Source organism: Piliocolobus tephrosceles, chromosome X, assembly GCF_002776525.5.
Source record: "Piliocolobus tephrosceles isolate RC106 chromosome X, ASM277652v3, whole genome shotgun sequence".
In the NCBI taxonomy this organism is placed as follows: Eukaryota; Metazoa; Chordata; class Mammalia; order Primates; family Cercopithecidae; genus Piliocolobus; species Piliocolobus tephrosceles.
In genome coordinates this window covers 40,239,392-40,267,137 of record NC_045455.1, presented here as the reverse complement: position 1 = coordinate 40,267,137, position 27,746 = coordinate 40,239,392, and the positions used below count along the sequence as shown (strand labels likewise).

The following is a 27,746-nucleotide window of genomic DNA, read 5'->3' as shown; positions in this document are numbered from 1 at the left end:
GGAGTGTTCTCATATGGGATTCACTTTGTCTTTCTCCTTTTGCTTTCTGGTGCATACATGTTTTCCCTCTTATGTTCATTTCTTAATCATTATCTGTAACATTTTGGCTTCTTTGTTCTCTGGCTTTGATTTCCAAATATAAAATGGAATCTTCTTGTCTGAATATCATTATGTAAGTACTGCCAACATCACATCTTCTTATTACTGACACTGAAGATGTATTTTTTGTGGGTACAAATGGGGTAGAGATGGGATAAGTATAATTATTACTAAATATATTTTTAATCTACCTTCTAGGAGTCTTTGTGTTAACTAAGCTGTCATATAAGCATGAGAAATACACACAAAATCCATATGTTGGTTATTTCTGAGCTTATAAGGGCAGGCACCTTTTTGAATCATAACCAATCACAGTACAAAATTCAGTTCTTTTAGTAGAAGAATTCTCACTGTATCTGCTTCCTCTTTCAATTATTTCCAGCCAACAGGACCTCTTCTCTTACAATCTTTGCCCAGGCACCATTCAGCCCCATCCCTTCTTCCCTTACAACACAGAGTAGCCTTTTTCTGCCCAATTCATCCTAACTCCTCTCCCCCACCACCCCACCACTTGCTGCAAGAAACTTGGGTCTAAGGTTCACTGTTATTGTAGAAAAGCATTTCCTGACAAAGCCAGTTTCTCTGTGTAGAATAGTTGTCCTCAACAGGGGGCTGATTTGCCCCCAGGGGACATTTGGCAGTGTCTGGAAACATTTTTGGTTATCACTTCTACAGGGATACTGCTGGTGTCTAGTGGGTAGGGGCCAAGGATCCTGCTAAACCTCCAAGATGCACAGGACAATCCCCATAACAAAGAATTATCCGACCCAGATTGTCAATTGTCTTTCTGTTGAGAGGCCCTGCTGTAAGGAAATTCTTGTATCAGTGGCACTAAGCAATGATATTTTCTATTGTGCTGTTATCAATGCATTATTCTGTATGTGAAGTTATAGGTTTTACATATACACATTCCAGATAATAAACAGTTGTTGAACACTAGATATATGTCAGGCACCAAGCCAGGTACTCTTAAATTGCTTATGGTTCAATGAGGAAAAGAGGCAATATAATACCTTGTGAAAGGGGCTATGATTGCATAATGAAGATATGTCTCACCTCACTCAGGAGGATCTGCTAAGCTTTTTGAATTCTGAGAAGGAAGAGGCCTGAATTGAGCCTGGAAGAATAGGTAAGAGAAAGCAAGGCAAAGGGAAGGAGAGAAACACATTTCTGGAAAAGGCAGAAGCTCAGGTTAAGACGTGGTTAGAGAAGTGGGCAGGAGCACATCCCGAAGGACACCACTTAATGGGCCGGCAACCATCAGATGGTTTTTAAAGGCCACTGGGAGTCCTTTAAAGAGAGGTTAATTGGGGCAGGAGTGGGGAGTGTGTTGGTGGTTTAAGAGTTACATTTCATTGTGGTTTTGATTTGCATTTCTCTGATGGCTAGTGGTGATGAGCATTTTTTCATGTGTCTGTTGGCTGCATAAATGTCTTCTTTTGAGAAGTGTCTGTTCATATCCTTTGCCAGTTAGAATGGTGATCATTAAAAAGTCAGGAGACAACAGGTGCTGGAGAGGATGTGGAGAAATAGGAACACCTTTACACTGTTGGTGGGACTGTAAACTAGTTCAACATTGTGGAAGACAGTGTGGCGATTCCTCAAGCATCTAGAACTAGAAATACCATTTGACCCAACCATCCCATTACTGGGTATATATCCATAGGATTATAAATCATGCTGCTATAAAGACACATGCACACATATGTTTATTGTGGCACTATTCACAATAGCAAAGACTTGGAACTAACCCAAATGTCCATCAATGACAGACTGAATTAAGCAAATGTGGCACATACACACCATGGAATACTATGCAGCCATAAAAAAGGATGAGTTCATGTCCTTTGTAGGGACATGGATACAGCTGGAAACCATCATTCTCAGCAAACTATCACAAGAACAGAAAACCAAACACTGCATGTTCTCACTCATAGGTGGGAATTGAACAGTGAGAACACTTGGACACAGGAAGGGGAACATCATACACCAGGGCCTGTTGTGGGGTGAGGGGAGGGGGGAGGGACAGCATTAGGAGATACACCTAATGTAAATGACGAATTAATGGGTATGGCACACCAACATGGCACGTGTATACATATGTGACAAACTTGAACATTGTGCACATGTACCCTAGAACTTAAAGTATAATAAAAAAAAATTAAAAAGAGTTAGATGTCAAGAAGGTCATTACTGTTTCTGAAATCTAACTGATAGCTAATGAGAAACTGAACTAAGGTAGTATTAGTAGAATTGACAGACTGGGAATGGGGTTGGCATTGGGATGAAAGATGAAAAAGTCATGCATGACCCTCAAATTTTAGGCATGGTGCCATTTACGGAGTCAGGAAAGGCAGGAGGGGATTGAAGGTTGTGGGATGAGGTAGAAGTCAAATTTGGACATACTGTCATCCCTCAGAATTTGGGGGAATTTGTTCTGGGATCCCCTGTTCATACCAAAACCCACAGATTCTCAAGTCCCTCATATAAAATTATGTAGTATTTGCATAAAACCTGCACAGTCCTCCCACATACTTTAAATCATCTTTAGATTACTTCATACAATACCTAATGCAATGTAAATACTATGTAAACAGTTATATGGTATTTTTTAACATTTGTGTTCTTTTTAATTGTCATATTGTTATTTTTCATTGTTTTCCCCACTCCATACCCACTAGATCTACAGTTGGTTGAATCTGCAGATGTAGAACCTGCAGATATGGAAAGCCAATTTTATTTTTGTGTCATACAGATTTTCTTATTTATAAAAGTAATATACGTATCTTTTGTAAAAACACTTGGAAAAGAGAGAGAGGTACAAAATCTCCACTCGGAAATAGCCCCTGTTGGTGGCTGGGCACAGTGGCTCACGCCTGTAATCCCAGCACTTTGTTAGGCTGAGGCGTGTGGATTGCTTGAATTCAGGAATTTGCAATCAACCTGGATAACATGATGAAACACCGTCTCTACAAAAAATACAAAAATTACCCAGGCATGGTGGCATGTGCCTGTAGTCCCAGGTACTCGGGAGGCTGAGGTGGGAGGATCACTTGAGCTCGGGAAGCTGAGGTTGCAATGAGTGCCACTGCATTCCAGGCTGGGTGACAGAGTGAGACCCTGTCTTAAAAAACAAAACAAAACAAAACAAACAGAAAAGAAATAACCACTGTCAAAAGTTCAGTGATGTTTTTCCCAAATTGTTCTATGTGGCCAAAATTAAACATTTAAAAAATACTACCCCAAACTAACCCAAACTAAGGTGCTTTATACACTTCTTTCCTTCCTTTCCTTCCCTTTCCCTTTCCTTCTTTCTCTTTCTTTCTTTTCTCTTTCTTTCTCTTTCTTTCTCTCTCTCTCTTTCTTTTCTTTTTCTCTTTCTTCTTCTTCTTCTTCTTTTTTTTTTTTTTGTATTTTTAGTAGAGATGGGGTTTCACCATGTTGGCCCAGCTGGTTTCAAACTCCTAACCTCAGGTGATCCACCTGCCTCAGCCTTCCAAAGTGTTGGGATTACAGGCATGAGCCACCGTGCCCAGCCTGCCTTTTTTCACTTTGCAATATATTTTAACTCTTTCTTGTGCCACTGAATGTCCTTTTACATTTTTTTTCTTTTTTTGAGACAGAATCTCTCTCTGTTGCCCAGGCTGGAGTGCAGTGGTACGATCTCAGCTCACTGCAACCTCTGCTTTTTGGGTTCAAGCAATTCTTGTGCCTCAGCCTGCCAAGTGGCTGGGATTACAGGCGTGTGCCAGTATGCCCAGCTAATTTGTGTACTTTTAGTAGAGATGGGGTTTCACCATGTTGCCCAGGCTGGTCTTGAACTGCCGAGCTTGAGCAATCCACCCGCCTTGGCCTCCCAAAGTGCTGGGATTATAGGTGTGAGCCACCGCACCTGGACTCTTTTTACATTCTTAATGACTGCACAATATCTCACTCTATGGAGGAACCATAATTTACTCCACCATCTCTATTGTTAGGGGTTTTGGTAGCTTTGGGATTCTCATTCTTAACAAGTCATGCTTGATGCCATCACAGGTTGAGTCCTCAGAAGCTGACAGAAGTGGCATTGGAGGTGTAAGATATTAACTAGGGCTAGATTCCTGTGAATGGAAGAGGGAAGTGTGGGCAAGGGAGAAAGTGAACTGTGGTGCAGTCCTGCAGTCTCAGCAGACCCCAGGGTCTACTGTAAAGGCCTATGAGTGTTGTCCCATTGGGTGGAAATGGCTAGGCTTTTATAATCTTGTCATTCACTGACCAGATGAGGGCTGTCCTGGGAGGGGAAGGACCTCAGGTGAGGCTGCACTCTGCAGCTGAGGCCAACTCTGAAGGGGCTGATAGCTAGGGGTATCGGTTGACCACATTCTCCAAGGCTGAGCAGCAAATCCTCCTGTGAAGCAAGTCCTCCTATGACACTCCTATGGGGCATCTCTGTGTCTACCACCATTACTTCATTCTGTACATCTATGTTTGCTCAGGTCCTTGGTATAAATTCCAAGAAGTGGAATTGCTGGGACAGAGTGTGGGCATTTGAAAAACTTTTTATATTTATTGCCAAGTGACCTTCCAGAAAGATTGTACCTCTTTCTCCCATCAAGAGTTAATCACGAATGCATCAATATATGACAATTGTACTTTTTTACATTTTAAAATATTGAAAGGTATTTCAAATTCCTTTGGAAAATAAATACATATTTTGATGTTTTGTTGTGGTGAATTTCATTTCAAACTCCTAAGGCAGGTGCTGTACTTTTCTCTACAGAGCTGTATAAATCTTTCCAGAAGGGTAAAACATTCTAATGACTGATATTAGGAGGCAAAGAATTATATTTGGGTCTTCTGAGTTGCAAACTTTCAACATTAAAGAGGCCAAGCAGTGACTGGTGCCTGAGCCGACTTGAAACAGGATTTGCAAAATCCTCCAGCCTTTCCATATAACTATTTGAACAAATACATGAAATTCCTATTTTTTAGGAAAAATGTGACACACTGTTAGAAAGAGAGACCAAAGGGAAATAACCTTCAACCTTCATTTGTTGAGCGTCTATTCTAAGCAGTGTCTTGCGCTTTTATATCCACCATCATATTTAATTCTCACAACAATCCTTTGAAGTATTATCACATTATTCAGATGAAGAAATGGAAACTTAGTGATTCTGGTAGCTTGCTAATATTGTAAGGCATTCAGATCCCCAAGGCTGTGCACTTCTTAACATTTTTGGGCTGCCACCCCCAAAGCTAGTTACACAGCAGGGGCTTTAAATAGTATAATGTATGTATATATTAACTCTAAGAATAATAATCCTTGTGAAGCTTGCAGAATGTCCTACTGGACTGAATAGTGCATAGGATTCAGCATCTAGAATTTTAAAATTTTGTATCACTTATAACATCTAGCACATATGAGGTATTCACTAATTACTTAAAAGGTTTTTTTTTTTTTTTTTTTTTGAGATGGAGTCTCACTCTGTTGCCCAGGCTGGATGGAGTACAGTGCCATGGTCTCGGCTCACTGCAACCTCCGCCCTCCCAGGTTCAAGCGATTCTCCTGCCTCAGCCTCCCAAGTAGCTGGGATTACAGGTGGCTGCCACCATGCCGGGCTAATTTTTTTGTATTTTTAGTAGACACAGGGTTTTACCATGTTGGCCAGGCTGGTTGTGAACTCCTGACTTAGTGATGTGCCCACCTCGGTCTCCCAAAGTGCTGGGATTACAGGCGTGAGCCGCTGTGCCTCGCCGCACTTAAAAGTTTTTGAATAGCCAACGAGAGAGAAATATCTTCCCAGTTTCTTTCATCATTCCATTTTCTTTTGGGGTTTGGCCTGATCAGAGCGTAGCCAGGAGGCAAAGAGATGGTTCAGTCAGTGGCCTCCCTTTCAGCAGGAACAGTTGTATTCCTGAAGCTTGCTTGTCAGCTTTTTTAAACAGACCCACAGACTAGAGATAGTGCCAATAAAAAGTGGCTGAACAAAAATGAACCTAACAAAAACCATCACCCCAATCCGGAAGAATGTGGGTGGTGAACTGTTTACTCAGAAGAGATAGGTTCCAATCTAGCTTTTAGAGCTAACTTCCAGAGCACAGGAAGTACAGAGAGAAGAGAACTATGTTGAAGACACCACAAAGAAGTCTAAGATAAATCCAGAAGACAGTCTGGTTTTTTCAACAAGGCACTGTCATTCCAAAAAAAAGGGGGAGTGTGGAGGAGGAGGAGTCTCTTCTGGGTTAAAAAAGATGCACTCAAATGCAATGGGTGGTATGGATTGAATCCTGGTCTGAGTAAGTCAGCTGTAAAAGACATTTCTGGGTCAGTTGGAAGAATTTGATATGAGTTGATAATTATTGTTAGTTTTAGTTAGGTGTGCAAATAGCATTATGTTTATGTACGAAAGTGTCTTTTTTTTTTTTTTCTTTTTTGAGATAGAGTCATGCTCTGTCGCCAGGCTGGAGTACAGTGGTGTGATCTTGGCTTACTGCAACCTCTGACTCCCTGGTTCAAGTGATTCTCCTGCCTCAGCCTGCCGAGTACCACCACCACGTCCAGTTAACTTTTTTGTGTATTTTTAGTAGAGATAGGTTTCACCATGTTGGCCAGGATGGTCTCGAACTCCTGACCTCGTGATCCGCCCACCTCAGCCTCCCAAAGTGGGAAAGTGTCCTTTTAAAAATGATATGTATATGGTACCATATAGGGGTGAAATTTCCTATCTTTACTTTAAAACTCTCCACCAGGTGTGATGGCTTAGCACTTTGGGAGGCCAAGGCGGGAGGACTGCTTGAGGTCAGAGTTTGAGACCATCCTGGACAACATAGTGACACCCTTCTCTCTACAAAAAATACATAAATTAGCTGGGTGTGGTGACACTTGCCTGTAGTTGCAGTTACTTGGGAGGCTGAGGCAGGAGGATCGCTTGAGTCCACGAGTTCAAGGTCACCGTGAGCTATGATGGCGCCACTGCACTCCAACCTAGGCAACAGAGCTGTCTCTTAAAAAACTTAAAAAGCAAAAAAGAACGGGCGGGTGCGGTGGCTCATACCTGTAATCCCAGCACTTTGGGAAGTCGAGGCAGGTGGATCATGAGGTCAGGAGATCGAGAGTATCCTGGCTAACACGGTGAAACCCCGTCTCTACTAAAAAAATACAGTGGCGGGCGCCTGCAGCCCCAGCTACTCGGGAGGCTGAGGCAGGAGAATGGTGTGAACCCGGGAGGCAGAGCTTGCAGTGAGCCAATATAGCGCCACTGTACTCTAGCCTACGCGACAGAGAGAGACTCCTTCCCCAAACAAACAAACACACACACACTTTGGGAGGCCAAGGTGGGTGGATCAGTTGAGGTCAGGAGTTCGAGACCAGCCTGGCCAACATGGTGAAACGCCATGTCTACTAAAAATAAAAAATCTAGCCGGGCATGGTGGTGGGCACCTGTAATCCCAGATACTCGGGAGGCTAAGGCAGGAGAACTGCTTGAACCCAGGAGACGGAGGTTGCAGTGGGCCGACATGGTGCCACTGAACTCCAGCCTGAGCGACAGAGTGAGACTCCGCCTCAAAAAACAAACAAGTAAATACAATTTTAAAAATTAAAAAATAAAACCCTCCAGCAGAAAAGGTGATAAATAAGGCAAAAGGCAAATAGTTGTTAAATACAGACGCTAGGTTTTAGGTAGTATTCTACTAGTCTCTGCTCTATATCTAATGTTTTTCTTCATAAAAAGTAAACAACCAGAAAAATAAGAACAAGGGTTTGCTTTCGTTTCAGCAGAGTACAAACTGGTCTTTATCTTCCTCCAAAGATGAAGCCATCAACCTGTGGCCTGGATAGTGCCTCAGGAGCATGGAGTGAGGGCCCAGATTGCTCAGACAGATGAGTAGACCCCTTTGTGGAGACCTGATTTGAGCACTGGTGTGAAAAGGACCCACGCAAACCGACCCGTGTGCCTCCCGCCCCGCGGCCCTGCACACCTACCCAGGGCCGCTACGGATACCGCATAACTTGCCACTTTGCTGTCCCATGAGTGTCCTTTAAACCACGAAGGGTGGGAGTTCTGACGCTCAGCGCGAGGGCGATCATCAGACAGCCTAAAGTGGGCTGAGCGAGCGGGAAGTGGGGAATGCAAGGAACTCTCCCGCTCGCTCGAACCCTCAGCGGCGAGCCGTGGTGGAGGGGCAGGGACCCTCCTTCCACCGCACTGGAAGTCGGGCGGAGCGGGGGTCGGACTCCGCTGTGGGGAAGCGGCCGCACGTGCCAAGGCCACGACCCTGCTCTGCAGCCCGGAGGGCCGGGCCGCCGCAGGGGGCGGGAGCGTGGGAGGGGAGGGCGCGCACCTGGCGGCTGGGCCGGATCGCGGCAGGAGAGCGGGTAGCGGGCTCTGCTGGCCCCGGCTAGGTGAGGGAGGCGGGCCGCGCTCCCCAGCGGGGGAAGTTTCTTGGCCGGGAAAGGTACAATTGTGTGCAGCTATTCTTGGTATGTCAAGCGGGCCGGGCGGCCGCGAGCAGGGAGGGCGCTGCTCTCAGTGGCCCGGGAGAGGGCAGCGGCCAGGCGGGAGGGTGCGGGAAGGATGCGGGCACAGCGGCGCATCCCCAAGGGGCGCGGGCCGCGGCCCCTGGCGGACGGTGGCATCTCCTGGACCAGACAGTCTGACCGCAGAGGCGGCCGCGGCCGGGAGCCCCGGGGAGCCACGGGAGGGGCGGACGGAAGCGGCGACTCGGCCGGCCCCGGGCGGGCGGTGGGGTGGGCCGGGGCGGGGCCACCGCGGGGAGGACGGCGGCGGCGCTGCGACTTTTGAAGTCCAAACTGTCGTCGGGGCTGGTGCCGCGCGCTGCCTCCGGGCGCCAGCTTCGCCTCCCGCGTCCTGCCTGGCTGCCCGGGTCCCCGCGGACCTTGGGTCGCTTTCAGGAGTTTAGAGAAAGCCAGGTCTTCACGTTATTGTAGGTTGGAGACCTTAACGAATTGCAGAGCGCAACAAAGGGAACGAGAACCCGGGCGCCTTCGCAGCCGGAGCGGAAGCCGGAGTAGGCTGCGGCCAGCGTGCCCTCCCTGTCCGTGGGGCCCAGACGCGTGGGGACACCCTCGCCTCTCCACGCATCCACTGAGTCTCTCTCTCCCTTGTCCTAGCCATGGAAGGGCTGGAGGAGGCAGAGGCCAACTGCTCCGTGGCGTTCGCCGAGGCTCAGAGATGGGTGGAGGTGAGTGTCTTTCACTGCTCTCCCTTCCGCAGGTTGTTGACTGCCTCGGGGCGGTCGTCGCGAGGTGACTGCGGCCCCGGTCACTCTGCACTTTAGCCTCCGGCGATCCAGCCGGCGCGAAGAAGCTGGTTTGCTTGTCCACTTTTGGGGACTCTGCGGGTTCTGCCGCTCCTGCATCTTAATGTCCAGCTTAAATTAGCGCTGCCCTAACCCCTGGCCCCCGACGGTGTCACTGGCCTCCCAGGGCAGAGGTGGGCGCTCGCCCGCCGGGTGTCGGCACCGCGCGTCTGGGAGGAGCAGCGCGGTGGGCCCTGGCTCGCTCGGGGCGTCTCTGTGGGGCACAGCCCAGAGCGCGCGGTGCAGAGCTGGGCTGGGGCTCTTGGGTGCATTCCCTCGGGGTGCCTAGAAGTGGGGATGCTCACCTTATACCTGAGAAGCCAGTGTATTCAGTGTGGAGGGGGGAGCGGAAAGGAAGGGTGGGTGCGAGGGCAGGTGTAGGAGGTAACACACGAAGGCCCACCTGGAAGGGTGATTTCTCTGGGGCCGCATCCAAGCCCAGGGAGTAGGGGCCGGGACATGTGCTTTTTCATTTTCAGCTTTGATGAGACTGAGATTCTAGGGTCACTCACTGAAGAGTTGTTACCCTCCCAGCTGTGTCTCACAGACAAAATCTTCCATTCCCTTCTTTCCCCCGAAAAAGAGCGGGTCTCTTCATTAACGCCTTGGGGCTACATTTATCTGTAGAAGGTTAACATCAGGACTTCTAGCCGTTATTCTACTGGACGCTTTTAAAACGAGGCACAAGTCTTCTAAGCAGATGTGAATCAGGAACAACTGCTGAAAATTGCGGCGTGCACCAGCCCTGCAGTCATTTAGGAGTTATTGATGCCACGTGCTGGTGTAGTTAACGTATTTAAAACTTTGAATTAGGCTTAAAGATTATTCCACGGAAAAAACAACATGTTTAAGAATTCTAAAGCGAACAGTAATTGAAAATAATTTATTTTTCCTTAAAGAAATACACGTATGTGTGTGGAAAGAAAGAATAAACTTTAAACGTTACATTTCTTACGCTAAATAAAGGAATGTGAAATGTGAGTAGCATTACCCACGGGACAGTAGGGAGGTCTAAGGAATGAGCTTTTAGTGTCTTTTTAGATTGAAACTTTGGTCTGAAGGTGACTTAGAAAGATGTGAAGGGAGGGGCATGGGAAGTTGAGAGAAGAATAAACACTGTATTTTGAATTGAAATGAGAGTGGAAAAATTCCAGCAATATAGTTAAGAGAAATAACTTCCCTCATTCATAAACTTTGAAAAGCCAAGACTTCCAACTGTAATTTTCCATTAGCAGTGTGTGTTCTGCATAATTTTAGAAAACAAACTTGCCATTTTGTGTTTGAGTGTTGGGGATTGAGGGAGGGAGAAGGGGACACATGGGGACATGTTTTGGCCATACATGGCTTTTGTGTGGAGTTTGCATCTGCGTGCTTTGTATTTGCTTCAGGAAACGTGAATACGAATGATTTCACACGCTTCCCTTTTTTTGGTATGCACATTTTGGAAAATGATGAATTCCTTTTTTGTCCCTGCTTGCTCATAATTATGTAGGTTTTCTCCAAGAAATTTGTATGTAATGAACAGGGGAAAAGTGTATTGTGATAAAAGATACCATTGCGCATAGTACATGTGGTCTGTATTCACTCTCATCGTGAATATGTAAAGGTGTATATCAGCAATGATTTGGCACCTCTATAATGTATTTTGTTCATCATTAGAGCTGGATCTTCCTAAAGGTACTGTCATATCCTTTTAATATAGTTAATGAAATTAAAATTATTATTTTTTTCGTCCCACTTGGAGCAAGGCAGTATGTTCGTCTTCATTGTGTGTATGAGTAATTTACATGTTCAGATACTTTTAGTATACCCTGGTCAGTTGGAATGACCACAGTGTGCTCACTGTTAGGGCTATTTTGTTTCTCCAGTGTCCACGTTTATCTCTCTTGTCAGCTTTGCCTTTGCCACCAAAGCACATATTTTACAATATTGTTCTTGCCAAAAGAAGCAGGATGAATGACTCTGTCATTGCCGCAACCTCTTTAAGAACCCCTAATTTGAAGATAAAAGGTTGATTCAAATGTGTATTTGTAAAGTATTATTTCTCTGGCTTGCTGATATTCTTGCTACATTTTGCCCTATTCCTTTACACATTACTGAAATATAGGAGGGTTTTTAAATGTATATATTGTATAAGTGTGTACATATATACATATTATATATTCTATATGTATTATATATAATCTGCTACTTTTATTCTCAACTGCAGCTTTGTGAGTACCCCAAAGTCAACTCCAATAACCTTGTAAAGTTTTGAATGGTGACTGGACTCCATGTCAGCCTCTCCTTGCCATTTCCATTTTCTATCTGTGATTTTTAGTAGCTAATGTCTTATTCTCATAACCAAAGTTTATTTTTTAGAGTGGAGGAGAAAGAGTGAGGCAAGAGCTGGTGGTTATTCTGCCAATTATTATCATTTTATGAATCTTGTTTTTATTTATTTCGAATTGTGCTTATAATACTTGAGTATACATAAAAACTGGTTTGTCTACTCATGCTAATTTTGCAATTCAAAACAAATGTAGGAAAGCTACCCTTTAAGATAGCTCAACATGATGATATTGGATTATTACGTGGTTGGAAAGGTTGTTTGAAACATTAATAATGTAGCAGGGCTGGTTTATGATTAAACACTACTTTAAAACCAAGTAATGGTTTGAAGGCAAAGGCAGAGGGGAAGCTTGATTCTAGCAAGGCTACGCAGTGGCTGATGAAGTGGTAGAAAATACAGCCTGGACTCTAATTTTAGGCCTCTTCTGCAGTACCTTTTAATTTTCTATGCCTAATAGTTGCCATTGTCTCTCTGTTTTGGGTCATCTGAAAGCCATGTAGTAAACAGACAAAATACTGATGAGACTGAAACTGGGGTATGTAGCAGTTTGCATTGGCTGGTCACGGTTTTCTAGTCTGTAAGTTAATATTGCTATCTAGGTTGAGGTTCAAATACAATAGGAATTTTTATGGCTGGAGCAGAACAGGCTAACTTAATTCACCACTTTTCTGCTCACCTGCCCTTCCTGTTATATCTGGATTGGATTTTTTCAGTATTGTTGTCACCCTGTAAGGGATGTCAACCTGAGCTCATTGCCAAGTCCGGCACTAGAATATGAGTCCTTCCTCACTTCTAATTGGTCTGTTTCTCCACCTGCCCCAAGTTTTATCCTTCGGGAATGTGCTGTTCACCACCTTTTAACTTTTTTTGACTTTGGTGCTAATGGAAGTATTTTTAGTAATTATATATAATTTCAATCAACAGATATTAAGACACTATGGTAAATATTTGTTAAAAATTGTAGTGTTACAAAGCAATTCTTACGCTAGCTGCTGCAGCTAAAATCATTTTAAAGGGTTGCATGTGAAGGACTTGTACTCTGAATCTTCCAGTGATTTTAGCTGCAGCAGCTAGCGTAAGAATTGCTTTGTAACACTACAATTTTTAACAAGTATTTACCATAGTGATTACAAGCGTGAGCCACTGCGCCTGGCCCGGGCTCTGATATTTAAATCCTGTAGGTCTCAGGTTTTTCCTCTTAATCTCCCCTGGTGGTTGTGCCAGTTAAATGGATACTGATGGTAGAGCAACAGATGCTCCCTAATCCGTTGCTTGTGTTTCTTCTTGCACAGAATGCAGTTTTGTCACCTCCATGTTTTTGTATGGATGGAATACTTGTTATTCCTTGTAACCTGGTGAACACCTCTTCATTCTTCCATACTTGGGCTAAAATCAACCTTTATGTGAAGCCTTCCTGAAATCGCCAAACCTTCAGCCACACGCATTCCTTTCTCTCCTGTCTTACATAAATCTCTTTTTGCATTTTGTGGTTCTATTCGTTTTTCTATATTAGTCTATGAGCTAACTGAGGGCAGGAATCGTATCTTATTTATTGCTTGAGTGTTTGGCACGGTGCCTGCTAAATGCTTGTTGAATAAAAGCACGAATAAAGTTGTAACCTTAACACTACAAAATAGGATTTTAAGGACCAGAACTCATTCCTTCTTCCAGTAGAAACTTGCCTCAGTGTCTTAAGCTTTATTGGTTGTAGTTGTTTGGTTGGGACCAGCTACAGGATGTGTCTTCATCTGCATGCCAGTATGTACTCATCTATTTACTCAGCATTTCCTCTTCTACCTCAGCCCTCTTCCTGAGTCACCTTCCTCTACTGCCCTCCACTTGATGATTTCCCTCACAGGGACTTACATTTATCATCTCAAAAATACCTACTGTGTGCCAGGCACTTGCCGGGATTATAGATTCAGTCACCAAATTCTTAGCCCTTACCTGGACCTTCAAAGAGAGGCAGCCCCCATGAGAAGCAGATGCACAGACAAACCCAGCAGTGCCGTCAGATAATGAAGTTCATCCGGTGCATTGTGATGGCATTGGCAGCCCGGGTCCACCTGGTGAGTCAGGGCAGGCGCACAGAGAAGGCAGCATTTGAGCCGAGGCTGCAGTGGGGCTAACCCATCTGTGCGCTAGGCTGGAGCATTTTGGCCTTTTTTAACTTGTCGTGTGTGAAATCTTGAAGTTGCTTACAGCATAGCTTCCAGACGTTGCTCAGAGTAATTTATTCTTACTGAAGTACCTTACTGAGGTAACGTTTTACCTACAGTGAAATGCACTGATTTTAAGTATACCATTGTAGGAGTTTTGTCAGACCTATATGCCCAAGTCACCAGAACCCAGTCAAGATACAGAACGCTTTTTATCACTCAAGAGAGTTTCTTCCAGAGAGCACATGAATCTCCATTCCTTTGGTAAGCGTCCACTCTTTGATTTCTACTGCTATGGATTTCTCAAGGTAGGTTTGAATGGCCAAGAAATGCCTTAATACCTATTTGTTTCTTTTTTCCTCTCACTTTTTTCTTTTACTTTTGTTTTCTGAGACAGGAGCTCACTCTATTGCCCAGGCTGGAGTACAGTGGTGTGATCTTGGCTCACTGCACCCTTCGCCTCCTGGGTTCAAGTGATTCTCCTGCCTCAGCCTCCCGAATAGCTGGGACTACAGGTGTGCACCACCATGCCTGGCTAATTTTTGTATTTTTTTTTTTTGGTAGAGACAGGGTTTCACTGTATTGCCTAGGCTGGTCTCAAACTCCTGGCCTCAAGTGATCTGCCAACCTCAGTCTCCCGAGGTGCTGGGATTACAGGGTATGAGCCACCACGCCCGGCCCCATTTTTTTCTTTATGCAGTGTTTTATAATTTCTTGAACACAGTATCTTTATATGGGAAATAAAGTATCCTAGAAAAGAGAGGGGTGGCAAGAGATGAGGGAGCTCATGAAATCCTCTTGGAAAGGAACTGATTTACACAAATAGGAACCAGGGCAGGAATGCCGTTAGAATAGCCTGACTCCAGGAAGTGTAAACAGATATGTCAAAGTATTTCCTGATGAACTGGGAGGGTTCCAGTGCAGTGTCAGTCATTCTGGATTCTTGCAGTGTACTGATGCATTGAAAGATAGAAATGGACTTATTTCATAAAGTGAGGAAAAATGCAAAGAACTTGTAGCTTTAATAAAACAGGGTGTCAGCCAGACATGGTGGCTCATGCCTGTAATCCCAGCAATTTGGGAGGCTGAGGAGGGAGGATGGCTTGAGGCCAGGAGTTTAAGACCAGCCTGGTCAACATAGCAAGACCCCATTTCTACCAAAAAAAAGAAAAAAAAAAGGTGACACACACCTGCAGTCTTGGCTGCTTGGGAGGCTGAGGTGGGAGGATAGCCTGAGTCTGGGCAGTCGAGGTTGTGGTGAGCCATGAATGTGCCACTGCACTCCAGCCTGGGTGACAGAGTAAGACCCTGTCTCTAAATAAATAAATAAATAAATAAATAAATAAATAAATAAATAAATATTATTGAACCAGTTAGAGAAGTGGACCCACTGGGTGAAAAAGAGTGAATGATTGATTTATGGTTCTTGACACACATGATCAAGATACCCTCTGCAACTTTTGTGGCAGTTTGCAGAATGAGCAGGGGTTGAGGGCACCATTTTCTCCATATTCTGGCCCAAATTAGAAATTGTTATTTGTATTTTCCCTCTAAATGAACAGATGAAAGACACATTGTCCTATCTTTTTTATCAGATTATTAGCGATATTAAACATTTGTGTAACAAATTACCCATTGGGTTTCCTCCAATGAGGAAAGATGAAGCTGAGAAAAGGAGGGTTCTGTTTCCTCTTAAGCCACAAAAGGCTCAACAAAGTCACAGTTGGCCCTTGTGAAGAAGCCTTGAAACCTTGGTGTTTCTTAAGCCATTTGTAAAGCATAAATCCTTAAAGCTTCTCCTAGGCTTAGAGAAAAGAGGAATGGTGTCCTGGATTGGACCACAGGGAGTATGCCGATTTATTCAATCTGCGTTGGTTCTTGTCTTTTGGTGCATTGCTCTAACTCTCTTTCTCTCTGGATGCCAAGAGTGCTTTGGGTAGTGAGGGACTGCTGTTGAGACTAAACACCCCATTCACCTTCCCCCTTCCTGTTAAGATTGCTTCTCAACATACCAGCATTTGAATTACAGAAACATACTAGCTTTGTGAATGCTAGTTAAGAAAAGCAAAGCAACATCAACATATTTGCCCAATTCTTTTAGTGTGGAAGAAATACACCTTGCAGGTGAACTCGTTCTTCTAGTTAGCATCTGCAGACTGAGTTGTTTATGTTGTTCCTGTGCCCCAGAGTTCCTGACAGAATGTTTCCAAATACTTGTTGAATGAATGAACGTTTTGTATCCAATCAAAAGGTTCGCCTATTTAATTGATGTTTCCAGATCTCCTTAAGCCTGTTAGGAGAAAAATGTGTTAGAGCTGGAGGAAATGATAAATTATGCATGCCTGTACTTTTTAGTTTCAGAAGGTATTAAATAATGATTGGTTGTATTTCTTTGAAAACATGTTTGATGTAGCCAAAGCTCTTAATAAGGCTAATAGCTGTCATATATGCACAACTTTGAAACAGAGGTTTAACACATTCAACCTGTGGCTTTGCTTAAAGAGATGGACAATAGCAAGTTCTACTCTGATGAATTACAGCACAGTCCCATGAACAGCCTTTCCAAAGATTTTAAAATACCCCAGTAGTATGCTCAAAGATTGGTTCTCATTCCTGGGTACAGAATGCTCAGTTTGGTGCTTGAGTGCATTTTTATGTTGGTATACAGCACTAGACCTTCTGTCTATCTCTCTTCAAGCATAATGGGGATTGTCATGTAGGAGAGATTAGGAAATTTTTGTATGGACTCAGAGGGCAGAACTGGTAATAACTGGTCACAGTGAGACTTTTGACTCAGTGTTTTGAAGATCTTTCTATGAATATAGCAGTGCCCTACACTAGATGAGCTGACTTGAATAGCAAGTTACCTGCTAGTGAAGTATTTGTGTGTATATGTGTGTGTGTGTGTGTGTGTTTTACAAAAGAAGCTGAATAAATGACAAAGCAGCTAGTATTCTTGAGTTTCTACCACATGCATGACATGTGGCAAGTGCATTATACCCACATACCTTGTAATGAAGGACTATTCTTACCTGAGAATGTTCTTTTCCACTGAGGAAAAAGAGAAGTGAGAGGTAAAATAATTTACTCAAGGAAACACTAGAAGTAGTAAATGCTGATTGAGGATTCGAATGCCCACAGCCTGCCCTCTTAGTCATTATATACTCTGCTGCCTGGGAGGGGCGCTGGCCAGGTAGTTCATCATTGTTCAGGAATTTAGAATCAGAAAAGAATGGGTTCTCTGTTCTTGTTCCACCTAAAGCTGTAAGATTAGCTATTTTTTTATACATGACAAATCCTATACAACTTCCACTCACCAGCACAAGTTCTTTCTTGTGATGTTGGTGCCATATTAGTACATGATCATCAAATATACGTAAGTTACAGAATTGCCAATAGATATTTTTTTCTTTTTTAGAGATAGGGTGTTGCTCTGTTGCCCAGGCTGGAGTACAGTGGTATGATCATAGCTCACTGCAGCCTTGAACTCCTGTACTCAAGCGATCATCCCACCTCAGCCTCTGGAACAGCTGGGATTATAGGCACACACCACCACACCCAAATAATTTAAAAATTCTGTCGTAGGGACAAGGTCTCGCTTTGTTTCCTAAGCTGGCCTTGAACTCCTGGCTTCAAGCGATCCTCCCACCTTGGCCTCCCAACCTCTTGGGATTACAGGTGTGAGCCACCATGCCCAGCCAGATGGACACTGTTGAGCAATTGCCGACTTTAGGTTTATATGTTTGACTGTATTTTAGTGATTGTTAATGTTCAATAAACCATTTAAAGTATTAAAAAAGGGAAAAATTTTAATATAACATTGAGTTATACTTTGAGCTAGAATAGGAAATAGATATCTAAGTAGTTTCTTCTATAATTTATAAAAGTATTACCTTCTCTCATGTGACCTACATTTCTGTGGTTCATGCATACCAAAAATTGTACAGATGGTTATTGTATAGTGCTTCAAAATGCATGTCATGTTTTTGATTAGGATACTTTTTAGTTAGTGTTTTAGACTTGTTAGTACCAAAGCTGGGACCCTGATGAAATTTTTTTTGCCACCTTGACTGGATTGAAATTTGATCTAGATGTGTGAACAGGGAAAGAAATATCTGAGTTATTTTGTTATACCACCATTTCATAACATTCAAAGGAAGGGAGGTCATTGCCAGCCTCATTATAAACTTTCATTGTGACTTGGCCCGGGAGTTTGAGGCTGCAGTGAGCTATGATTGCGCCACTGCACTCTAGCCTGTATGACGGAGTGAGACCCTATCTCAAAAATAAATAAGTAAATAAATAAATACAGGAAGGAAGGAAGTTCATTATGGAATTAGTTTTTCTCATGAGAGTTTAATGTTTTTCATTCTACATGAAGAAGGGGACAATAAGCAAACATATTGCCTCTGCACCAGTATCAAACGCATTTGGAATTTACCCTGTGTTATGAAGAAAATATTGTCAGTCTATCAAAAGCATCAGATAGAGTTGGTGATAGCTTCCTTCTCAAACCCTTCATTGCCCTCTAGGTTTTTCTTCTATTTCACTTGGTATTTCTAATTTTTTTGTGCTCAGTCCTCCTAATTATTGTCATCAGTGAATGAGAGAACATCCAAAGGTTCATCTTCCATGTCTTCTTTTCTTTGTCTACAATGTCTTCCTAGCAGGTGTTATCAAGTTCATATGTCTTCTCCACGCTGGTTGCTTCCATATTTACATTGCTGACCCTGACCTTGTCCCTAAATTTTAGTAACTACTCAAGATTTCCCACTGTAGGTCTGATAAGCATGTCACGCTCACTGGGTTCTAAGCAAAACTCTTAGTACTACTCCTTCCAGACCCCTTTCTAGTCTTCTCCTCATCTCCCCAATGTTTCTGTCTTAGCAAATGGCATCGTTGTTCAGCCAGTTGCTCAGGCTCCCAAATTTGAAGTCATTATTGACTCTTGTTCTTTTTTAACATCACACCACACATCTAATCTGTGAAGAAATCCAACTGGCTGTCTTTTCATATATATCCAGGATCTGACCACTTCTTGCCACATCTGCCATCACCTTTCACCTATGCTGTTGCAGTAGCCTGGACTCCTTGCTCCCAAATAGCAGCCAGATTCCTCTTTAAAAATGTAAGTCAAAGGCCGGGTGCAGCAGCTCACGCCTGTAATCCCAGCACTTTGGGCGGCCCAGGCGGGCGGATCACGAGGTCAGGAGATCAAGACCATCCTGGCTAACACGGTGAAACCCTGTCTCTACTGAAAATACAAAAAATTAGACAAGCGTGGTGGTGGGCGCCTGTGATCCCAGCTGCTCAGGAGGCTGAGGCAGGAGAATGGCGTGAACCCGGGAGGCGGAGCTTGCACTGAGCCCATATTGTGCCACTGCACTCCAGCCTGGGCGAGAGAGCAAGACTCTGTCTCAAAAAAAAAAAAAAAAAGTTAGAGATTATACATCCAACTCTGCACCCTCCTCCCCTGACAATGGCTTTCCATTACATTAAGAATACAGTCTGAATTTTTAAGGCAGTCTCTAGGGCCCCACATGATCTGTTCCCTGCTTGCCTATCTCATCTCCACCCCTACTCTTCCACTTGCTTACTGTGCTCATACTGGTTTCCAGCTGTTATTCAGATGTACAGAGAAGGGTTTTACCTTTTTTTAAAAGAAAATTTTTTTGAGACGGAATTTCGCTCCTGTTACCCAAGGTGGAGTGCAATGGCGTGATCTCGGCTCACCGCAACCTCCACCTCCTGGGTTCAAGCGATTCTCCTGCCTCAGCCTCCCGACTAGCTGGGATTACAGGCATGTGCTACCACACCTGGCTAACTTTTTGTATTTTTAGTAGAGACAGGGTTTTTTCATGTTGGTCAGGGTGGTCTCTAACTCTCGACCTCAGGTGATAACTAACGCGTGCCTCAGCCTCCCAAAGTACTGGGATTACAGGCGTGAGCCACCGCACCTGGCCTGGGTTTTATCTTAAGGTCTTTGTCTTGCTGTTCCTTCTGCATAAATACATTTTCTTCATTTATTCAGGTCTTAGCTTAAATGATACTTCCTCTTCCTTCCCACTGCCATTATCCTCCCTTGTCACTCCATACTCAGATTTCATTGCACTTATTATCACCTGCCTCTGCATTATATACATGTGTGTGTGTGTGTTTGTTTTTGTTTGTTTTGCTATTTCCACTAGAATATAAGTGCCTTATGTTCTATAAGGACTTATTTTGTTTTCAAGTCGTGAATAGTGCCAAGTATTTACTAGGCACTCAATAAATATTCCTGAGAAAAGTAAGTGGATGAATGAACAAATACCTTTTAATTCTTTATAGTTGAAATCTTTTCAGCCCCGTGACATGATTGACTTCTTGGTTATGCTTCATTCAACAAGAGAAGTTGGTTTTGTTGTATTAGTTGGGTTTTCCCCTGCTTTTTCAAGTTCTATTCTAGATTGAGCAAGTTTTGAACATGTTTTTTTTGAAAAAAAGCAAGTTTAAACCATGCCAAATTTACTTTAACCAATTCTAAAGATGCCTGAAAGTAAGCAAGTATCATAAAAAAAAAGTTCAAGCAAATTTGAAGATGAGCCTTTTTAGCTGAATACCCTGTGCCGGGGGATAATACATCATCATGAAACTTTGGGGTATTATTGATGAAAAAGATTTCACAACTCGCTGATGGAGTTGTGTCCTGCAGTTTGAGCATGGTTTGTAGTCATAATCGGAGACAGAGAAGCAGAAAATAGCTTTACCCTGTTTAAAAAAAAATAGAAACTTTATTGAGAACAGGAAAGTTTCTATCATCTGCTCCAACTTAAACATCAGAGGCCCATCTCATGCTTTGAAAGGGGTTGCACTTTATACCAGTTTTTTAAGAGAATTATTCTGAAATGGCACATAAAACTGAGGGTGGAGGCTTTCAAAAGGGTTTTGTTCAGAAGTGAAGGGAAAAAGGAAGTTCCTGATCTGATTTTGTATGAACTGATTTTCTCTTTTCTTTCTTTTTTTTTTTTTTTTTGTTTTTGAGACAGGGTCTCGCTCTGTCACCTGGTCTGGAGTATAGTGGTGCAATCATAGCTGACTGCAGCCTTGAATTCCTGGGCTGTCTCAGCCTCCTGACTAGCTGGGGCTATAGGTGTACCGCCACACTTTGCTAGTTTTTAAATTTGTTTTGTAGAGACAGGGTCTTGCTATGTTACCTAGGTTGGTCTTGAACTCCTGGCCTTAAGTGATCCTCCCACCTTGGCCTTCGAAGGTGTTGGGATTGCAGGCATGGGCCACTGCTCCCAGCCTAACTTGTTTTTTATGATTGTTTCTAGCTGTTACTTGAATTAAAAGATATTATTATTTTAAAAAATCATTTAGTATAATATATATGTTTTTTACAGATGAGAAAAAAGAGGTTCAGAGAAGCTAAGTTTCTTCCCCAACACCATGCAGCTGATGCCGGCAGGCCCAGTATTAGATCTGTCTAATAGAAAAATCAAGCTCTCAACCCCTTCATTCATCTTTCTCTGTTTCTCACTCTCCCTTACATAGCCCTGCCTGTTGTTTGGCATGTACACATCCTGTTGTACTATTGGCTATTCCATGTATCTGCCTCTGTCTTACTCACTTCCTTGTTTCACAGTGTTAAAAAGCATAGAAAAGTGATTGGACTTAATATGGCATGTAGTGTAAATTCACACTGAAGTGTAAGTAGATACTATTAAATAACTTTCTTGTGTTGGGGTGGGACAGGGCCTTAGAGACAGTGTGTGTGGTGAGGAAGGGACCAACAGAGCACTTGTCAGTCTATCAGAAGCATCAGAAAGAGATGGTGATAACTTCCCTCTCAAAACATTTCCTTCTTTGCCCTCTGGGTTCTCCTATTTCACTTGGTGTGAAGTACCTTCTGGGTACTTGTTCTGTTAGGGAGGAAACAGCTATGGGGCAGGTTAGGAATTAAGTACGGACGTGTTGGACGGCAAGGCTACAGGAAGCTTGAGAATGGGAAAAGCATTTGGAAACTATTGGAGAAGGTCCTTCTTGACCTGAATCAGAAAGTTGATGCGTGGGATGTAACGTGGAAGGCATTGGATTTGGGTAGGGGTGGTGTGGGCATGAGCAAGGATTCACTGAATTGTCCTATGGGCAGGACAGTGAAGCTAGAAGTCTACTTAGTGTGGAAGGTACTGATATGAAGGTAGTAGGAATTACAAGACCTGAGACCAAATACTGGATATCAATTTTGATTTTTTTAAAATGCCCCATCAGATGATGTTAGAATCTGTTTTACAGAATGGGGACCATATTGCATATTAGAGAATTAATAATTGAACTTTGGAAAACATCTTTTGTTAGGAGGACAGGAAGAGAAAAGGACAGTGATGGTCAAAAAGCTAGTAGAAAGCTAGGAATGTGTTAGAGATCTTAAGGGAAGCACTGGTTTTATGAAAGATAAGTAGAGAGTAGGATTATGAATAGTGTTCCGGACTAGAAGTGATCAAGGGAAAAGAAAATGGGAGTAAGACCATTGAACTTGGCAAGACAGTAATCTATCACTTGTTGATAGTATAGATTTGGAGTGTTGGTATGGGAGTCAAATCAAGCTTGGTAACATTTTAGTGTAGAGGGGCAGGCACTCCGAGAAGGAAGAGGTCAGAAGAGCTATCCAAGAAATCAACATTCTCTCAAAGATGCTATTTATTTGTATTCACAAAATCATTCCCTACTGTCAGCTTACCTACCTTCTTGGATACATATTAGAGGTAGGAACCCTTAATATCTAAGGAAATGATATTCTGAGACAACCAATCGGAAAGAATCATTATCGTCTGCTATATAAAATACTAAAGTTGATGCACACTGCTCTGTTTTAGAAATACTTGATCCACTGAAGATTGTTTGGGGAGGTCACTTTAATCTTCTTCTGAGATTATTTCTCCTTTCAAAATGGGGGAAAATATCTCTCATGTCCCCAGGGTTTCAATTCACAATAGTTTAGTGAAAATACTTCGTTTTTAAAATTTTATGTTTTTGTAGAGATGGGGTTTCACCATGTTGCCCAGGCTGGTCTCAAATAGTCTTCCCACTTTGGCCTCCCAAAGTGCTGGGGTTACAGGCATGAACCACTGTGCCTGGCCACATTTTTTTCTTTTCTTTTCTTTTCTTTTTTTCTTTTTTTTTGAGACGGAGTCTTGCTCTGTTGCCAGGTTGGAGTGCAATGGCACCATCTAGGCTCACTGCAACCTCCACCTCCCGGGTTCAAGCAATTCTCCTGTCTCAGCCTTCTGAGTAGCTGGGACTACAGGTGCATGCTACCATGCCCAGCTAATTTTTGTATTTTTAGCAGAGACAGGGTTTCACCATGTTGGCCAGATGGTCTTGATCTCGACCTCGAGATCCACCTGCCTCAGCCTCCCAAAGTGCTGGGATTACTGGCCCATTTTTTTTTTCTTAATGATACTTCATCCTCCTCTCCCCAGAGATCCTTGTGCTCATGTTTGCACTTCTTCACTATTCTTTCTTGTCAGTGGATTTCTAATAAAACCTAAGGCTAGTTGACTTGCCTGAAAGGTTTTATATTGAAGGAAAAAAAATTTCCTGTTTATTGCACTGTTGAAAACATGGTAATATGTTCTGGGACTCTATTCCCTTCCTTTTAGCTACTATCTATGTGAATTTTCAGATTAGAATTGGGTTTATAGATTGAGTGTGTTAAGTTTCTTCTTTTCAAATAAATTGACTGTTTTGTCTCTATACAGTAATGTTTATGGCTTTGTCTCAGCTATTCATTGTTCTTTATGTACTCTTCTTTCTTTAAATTACTTTTTGTATTTTTTCTGTATGTCTTTGGGTCATCTTACTAATTTAGCTGTTCTGCTATATTTAGTTTGGAGGATTCAACTTTAAGCTCTTCCAAGAAGAACATTTTCTGATGTCTTACTAAAAATGAGCCTAATGAGCTATTTTAGAAAAGAAAAACTTTTATAGTTTCCATGAGAAAATTAAATACATTTTTAGGTGTTTTATTCGAAGGATAAAGTTTATAAAACTGCCTGTTTTTAAGCCAATTTGCAAACATTTTTAGACTTGGAAAATGCTGGTAATTCTTGAAAGGTATAACTTGCCAAATAGCTGATACTTTTGAAGTATGGCCTTAGTTCTGGTAAAAGAATGTGGTTGACGGCTACACTGTAATTTACAGTAACGCTTTTTATGTAAGGAAATTAATGTACTTGGCTTTATAAATTCCAGATGAGTTTCTAGCTCCTTATTACCAAGTTATTTAAAATTCATGTTTTGTTTTTCCGTTTAGTGTTTTATTTTTATTTTTATTTTTTGAGACAGAGTCTTACTCTGTCACCCAGGCTGGAGTGCAGTGGCGTAATCTCAGCTCACTGCAACCTCCACCTCCAGAGTTCAAGTGATTCTCCTACCTCAGCCTCCCAAGTGGCTGGGACTACAGGCACGTGCCACCCATGCCCAGCTAATTTTTGTATTTTTAGTAGAGACAGGGTTTCACTTTGTTGACCAGGGTGGTCTTGAACTCCTGACCTCAGGTGATCTGACCGCCTCAGCCTCCCAAAGTGTTAGGATTACAGGTGTGAGCCACCATGCCCGGCCTCATTATTCAGTTTAGTTACAGCAACCATATCTGTACTTGTACTTTGTAAAACTGAAACACTTTTGGGGAAAATTGCTTTTTTGGTGGGTCATTTTGTGGTACAAGCTTATGATGTGGCCAGTGCCTCCACATTTGGCCTTGTCTGGGACTAAAAGATGTCAGGCATCCTCCGCTTGTGACTAGTCCAGGTCTTAAAGGAGATCAAGTTCAAGACCCTTGTGGAAGTTCTGGTAGTGCCATAAAGGAGAACTTTCTTGAAAGCCCACTTAAATAGTTCTACTTACTTCTCATTGGTTACCCTATCTGTAATGGAGTCTAAAAGAAGTTTTTAGCAGAGCATGTCACTGCCTTCAACGATATGGGTCATCTATTACTAAGGAAGAAGAGATTGGCAATGTTCAGTTGTATCTCTGCCACATTTACTTTCTGATTGTTCATTTTTCATAGCATTTTGCTTTTTATGATTGCAATATATTGTTTTAGCTTCATGAGGAGATTATAATATTATGGTTTTTGTTTTTCTTCCTGAATTGTCTCTGTTTCTTCCAAGTTCCTTTAATTTTCCCTTTTGGCTTTGGTTTCTTTTAAGTTGGAAGCTTCTTTTAAACTTTTGGTAGATCCTTGTCCAACTGCTTTCTGGATTCTCAACCAATCTCTATATCTAGTCATGTTCCTTACTACCCTTCCCTACCTGAAGGACCTGTTGCATCTAGATTCTGAGAATTTTCCAAGAAAACGTACATGCTTTGCTACTGTAGTGTCCCTTTGCAGGTCTTGAAGTTTAAACTTCCTTCATTCTCTGCAGTCAGGTACCACTTCTCTATCTACTTTCCATCTTCCAAAAGTTTGTGCAATGTTTTCTTCTACTATTTTCTCTTTTCTGAGTCTCTTTGCTCTTGTGGGTTATTGACTTAAATTCATGCTGCCACTTTGGGAGGCAGTGAAGACAGAAATGCATAGCCAGTTCATTGTGTTTAACCACAAGTTCAGTGTGTGTATGTGTGTGTGTGTGTGTGTGTGTGTGTGTATTTATTTTTAGATGTACATCATAGAAGAGTAGAAAACCATGGATTGAATGAAGGTTACAATTATTGCCAATGCAGAATTTCACACAAGTAAGATACATGCTGCTGTATTAAACTTAAACCCTCACTTTATTATACAATTGAATTGAGAGGCCTTATATAAATCATAAATCCACAGAGTGTAATGAGTCAAAACTGAAATCATGAATTGAAGGGTAGTAAATGTAGGACAAGCAGAACATGAACATAAAGATAAACTAAACCACAGATGGATTCAAATTCCTGCCATATGTTCTGGTATCTGTGCAAGTAGTCATAAACTTAGTCTTTCTAGAAGTCAACTCGGGGACAGAATCATGGCCTCATCCATGCCCTTTATAGCCCAGCTTTTCCCTACACTCTTTCGTTCACCTTAGGTCAGAATATAGAAGGAAATGATCAATGTCCAGTGTATAATAGATATTCAGTGAATATTTTTTTCTTAAACTTCTGAAGAAACTTGCCCCTTCAAGGAAAAAAAGAAAGTTAACATACTTGCATATATTGAATATCTAAGTTCCAGTCACTTCAAGCAACTGTGTCCTATAAATAAGAAAACTGAAGATGAAATGGCTGAGGTAATTTGCCCAAGGAAGAGAAAGTCTTAAACCCAAACCCTGGATTCAGTCCTGAGTGCTTCCTGTGACATCATAATTGCTCCCAATGACGTCCATTCTGTGAATGTTTTACTAAAGGAGAATGACACTTTTGTGCCACTTTACTCGTAATTAGTTGTCTGTCTTTGCTACAAGCTTTTGAAGGGAGGTGCCAAACCATATAGCACCAAGACAGTGCCTGGAGCCTTAATGATAGCCCAATAGAAATTTCTAAAAGGAAAAAATGCTGAATTAATTCAGAGCTTCGTGCATAATACTGGTATTATAAATTATTATTTATTGAGGTCTGAGACAGTGACTTGGACCTGTAGCTTCTGGAGGGAAGAAATGCTGAGTAAGAGAAGGAAAGCCATCAGTACAACTGGTAGCAGTCTCTAGTGGCTCAGGTATTTTGCAGTTAAAAGGAATACATTACACGTCTATAATGACAGAGTCCAGTAAATAGTTTTCTGTTATCCTAGTGAATTTACACTTGTAATTCTGGTGCCATAAGTTAACAGATAATTCACAGCTTGCCATCATGAATATTAGAGATGTTTTTATATTTCTCAAATATGAACTTAGGTAAGTTTGTACCTAAAAATTAGCAAACAAATAAGTTAGCAAATATATCATTTCATTGTGTACTTTCCTTTGTCTTTGCAACCAGAGTGGATCTCTTGATAAAAAATGTAATTAAATCACAAGGTAACACTAAATCTCGGTTTTAATTCATATAGAAAAGTACCTTTCTCACTCTCGTCATCACTACACTATGCTGTACCTTTTCCCCAAATAAGAAATTTGGAATGTATATTAAAATTTCTAGCAGGAAACAGCTCACAGCTGACTTGAAGAGACTTTAAAGAAGGGGAGAGCTTACAAATCTGTAGGAGACCCTACAAAGAATTCAAGGCACAGAAGTAGCAACAGTAGGAAGACATCTTCCTGAATGGCCCAAAAGGTTTGAGAAAGAATCTGGGGCCAAGGAGGAGGACAATCAGGTTGAGTTTTAGTTTATGGGATTTCTTGAGGGACAGTGACAGAGAAAGGGGAAGAATTAGCCTGATGTCTCCGTTCTTTTTTCTCGTTTTCAGCCGGCACATCCCACTGGTCAAATCCAATTGGAAGCCACTGGCCAAATAGCCAAGATGATACAGTCTCTAGGATGCATGCTCCTGTGGCACAGGAAGGGAGTGTAATTGGATCTGGTAGAAGCCAGATAATAGATGGGGCTGGGGTATTGGCGGGGGGGGGGGGGGGGGGGGGGGGGGGGGGGGGGGGTGAAAAAAAAAGGGCAAAGAAAATAACCTGGATAGAATACATTTTCCTTTGCATCTCTCTTTCCCTGTGGCCTATTATTAGGTCTGGACTGAGAATTTTCCTAGCAGGATTTTCTTTGTGATTTTCCCTACTTAACATTATATATTCAAGTCTCATTACCCAGGATCTTGGTCTATTGTTGTATTTTGTCCTCTTCATCTTCTATCTCAAAATCTCCAATACATGCTTAGTTATACTTATTTTTCAAATCTTTTCCTTCCATCCCTTTTTAGATATTACAGCTTCTTTTTCTTTTTCTTTCTTTCTTTT

At 42.3% G+C, this 27,746-nt stretch overlaps 1 protein-coding gene and 1 long non-coding RNA gene across 3 annotated transcripts in view; one reads left to right on the top strand and one right to left on the bottom strand.

The window, feature by feature from the left end:
• The window catches only part of LOC111522281, a 32,337-nt gene extending 23,751 nt beyond the window's left edge, over nt 1–8,586 (bottom strand). The window contains exon 1 of the long non-coding RNA XR_002725220.1: nt 8,422–8,586. This is a non-coding gene — a long non-coding RNA (uncharacterized LOC111522281). The remainder of the gene's footprint in view (nt 1–8,421) is intronic.
• Nucleotides 8,587–8,880: 294 nt separating this feature from the next.
• The window catches only part of LMO7 (LIM domain 7), a 224,550-nt gene continuing 205,684 nt past the window's right edge, over nt 8,881–27,746 (top strand). The window contains exon 1 of one of the 2 annotated variants that reach the window (XM_023186179.1): nt 8,881–9,282. In XM_023186179.1, the coding sequence (XP_023041947.1) occupies nt 9,214–9,282 (69 nt within the window). In that variant the 5' untranslated portion in view covers nt 8,881–9,213. The remainder of the gene's footprint in view (nt 9,283–27,746) is intronic. The other variant, XM_023186159.2, reaches the window with a different exon arrangement.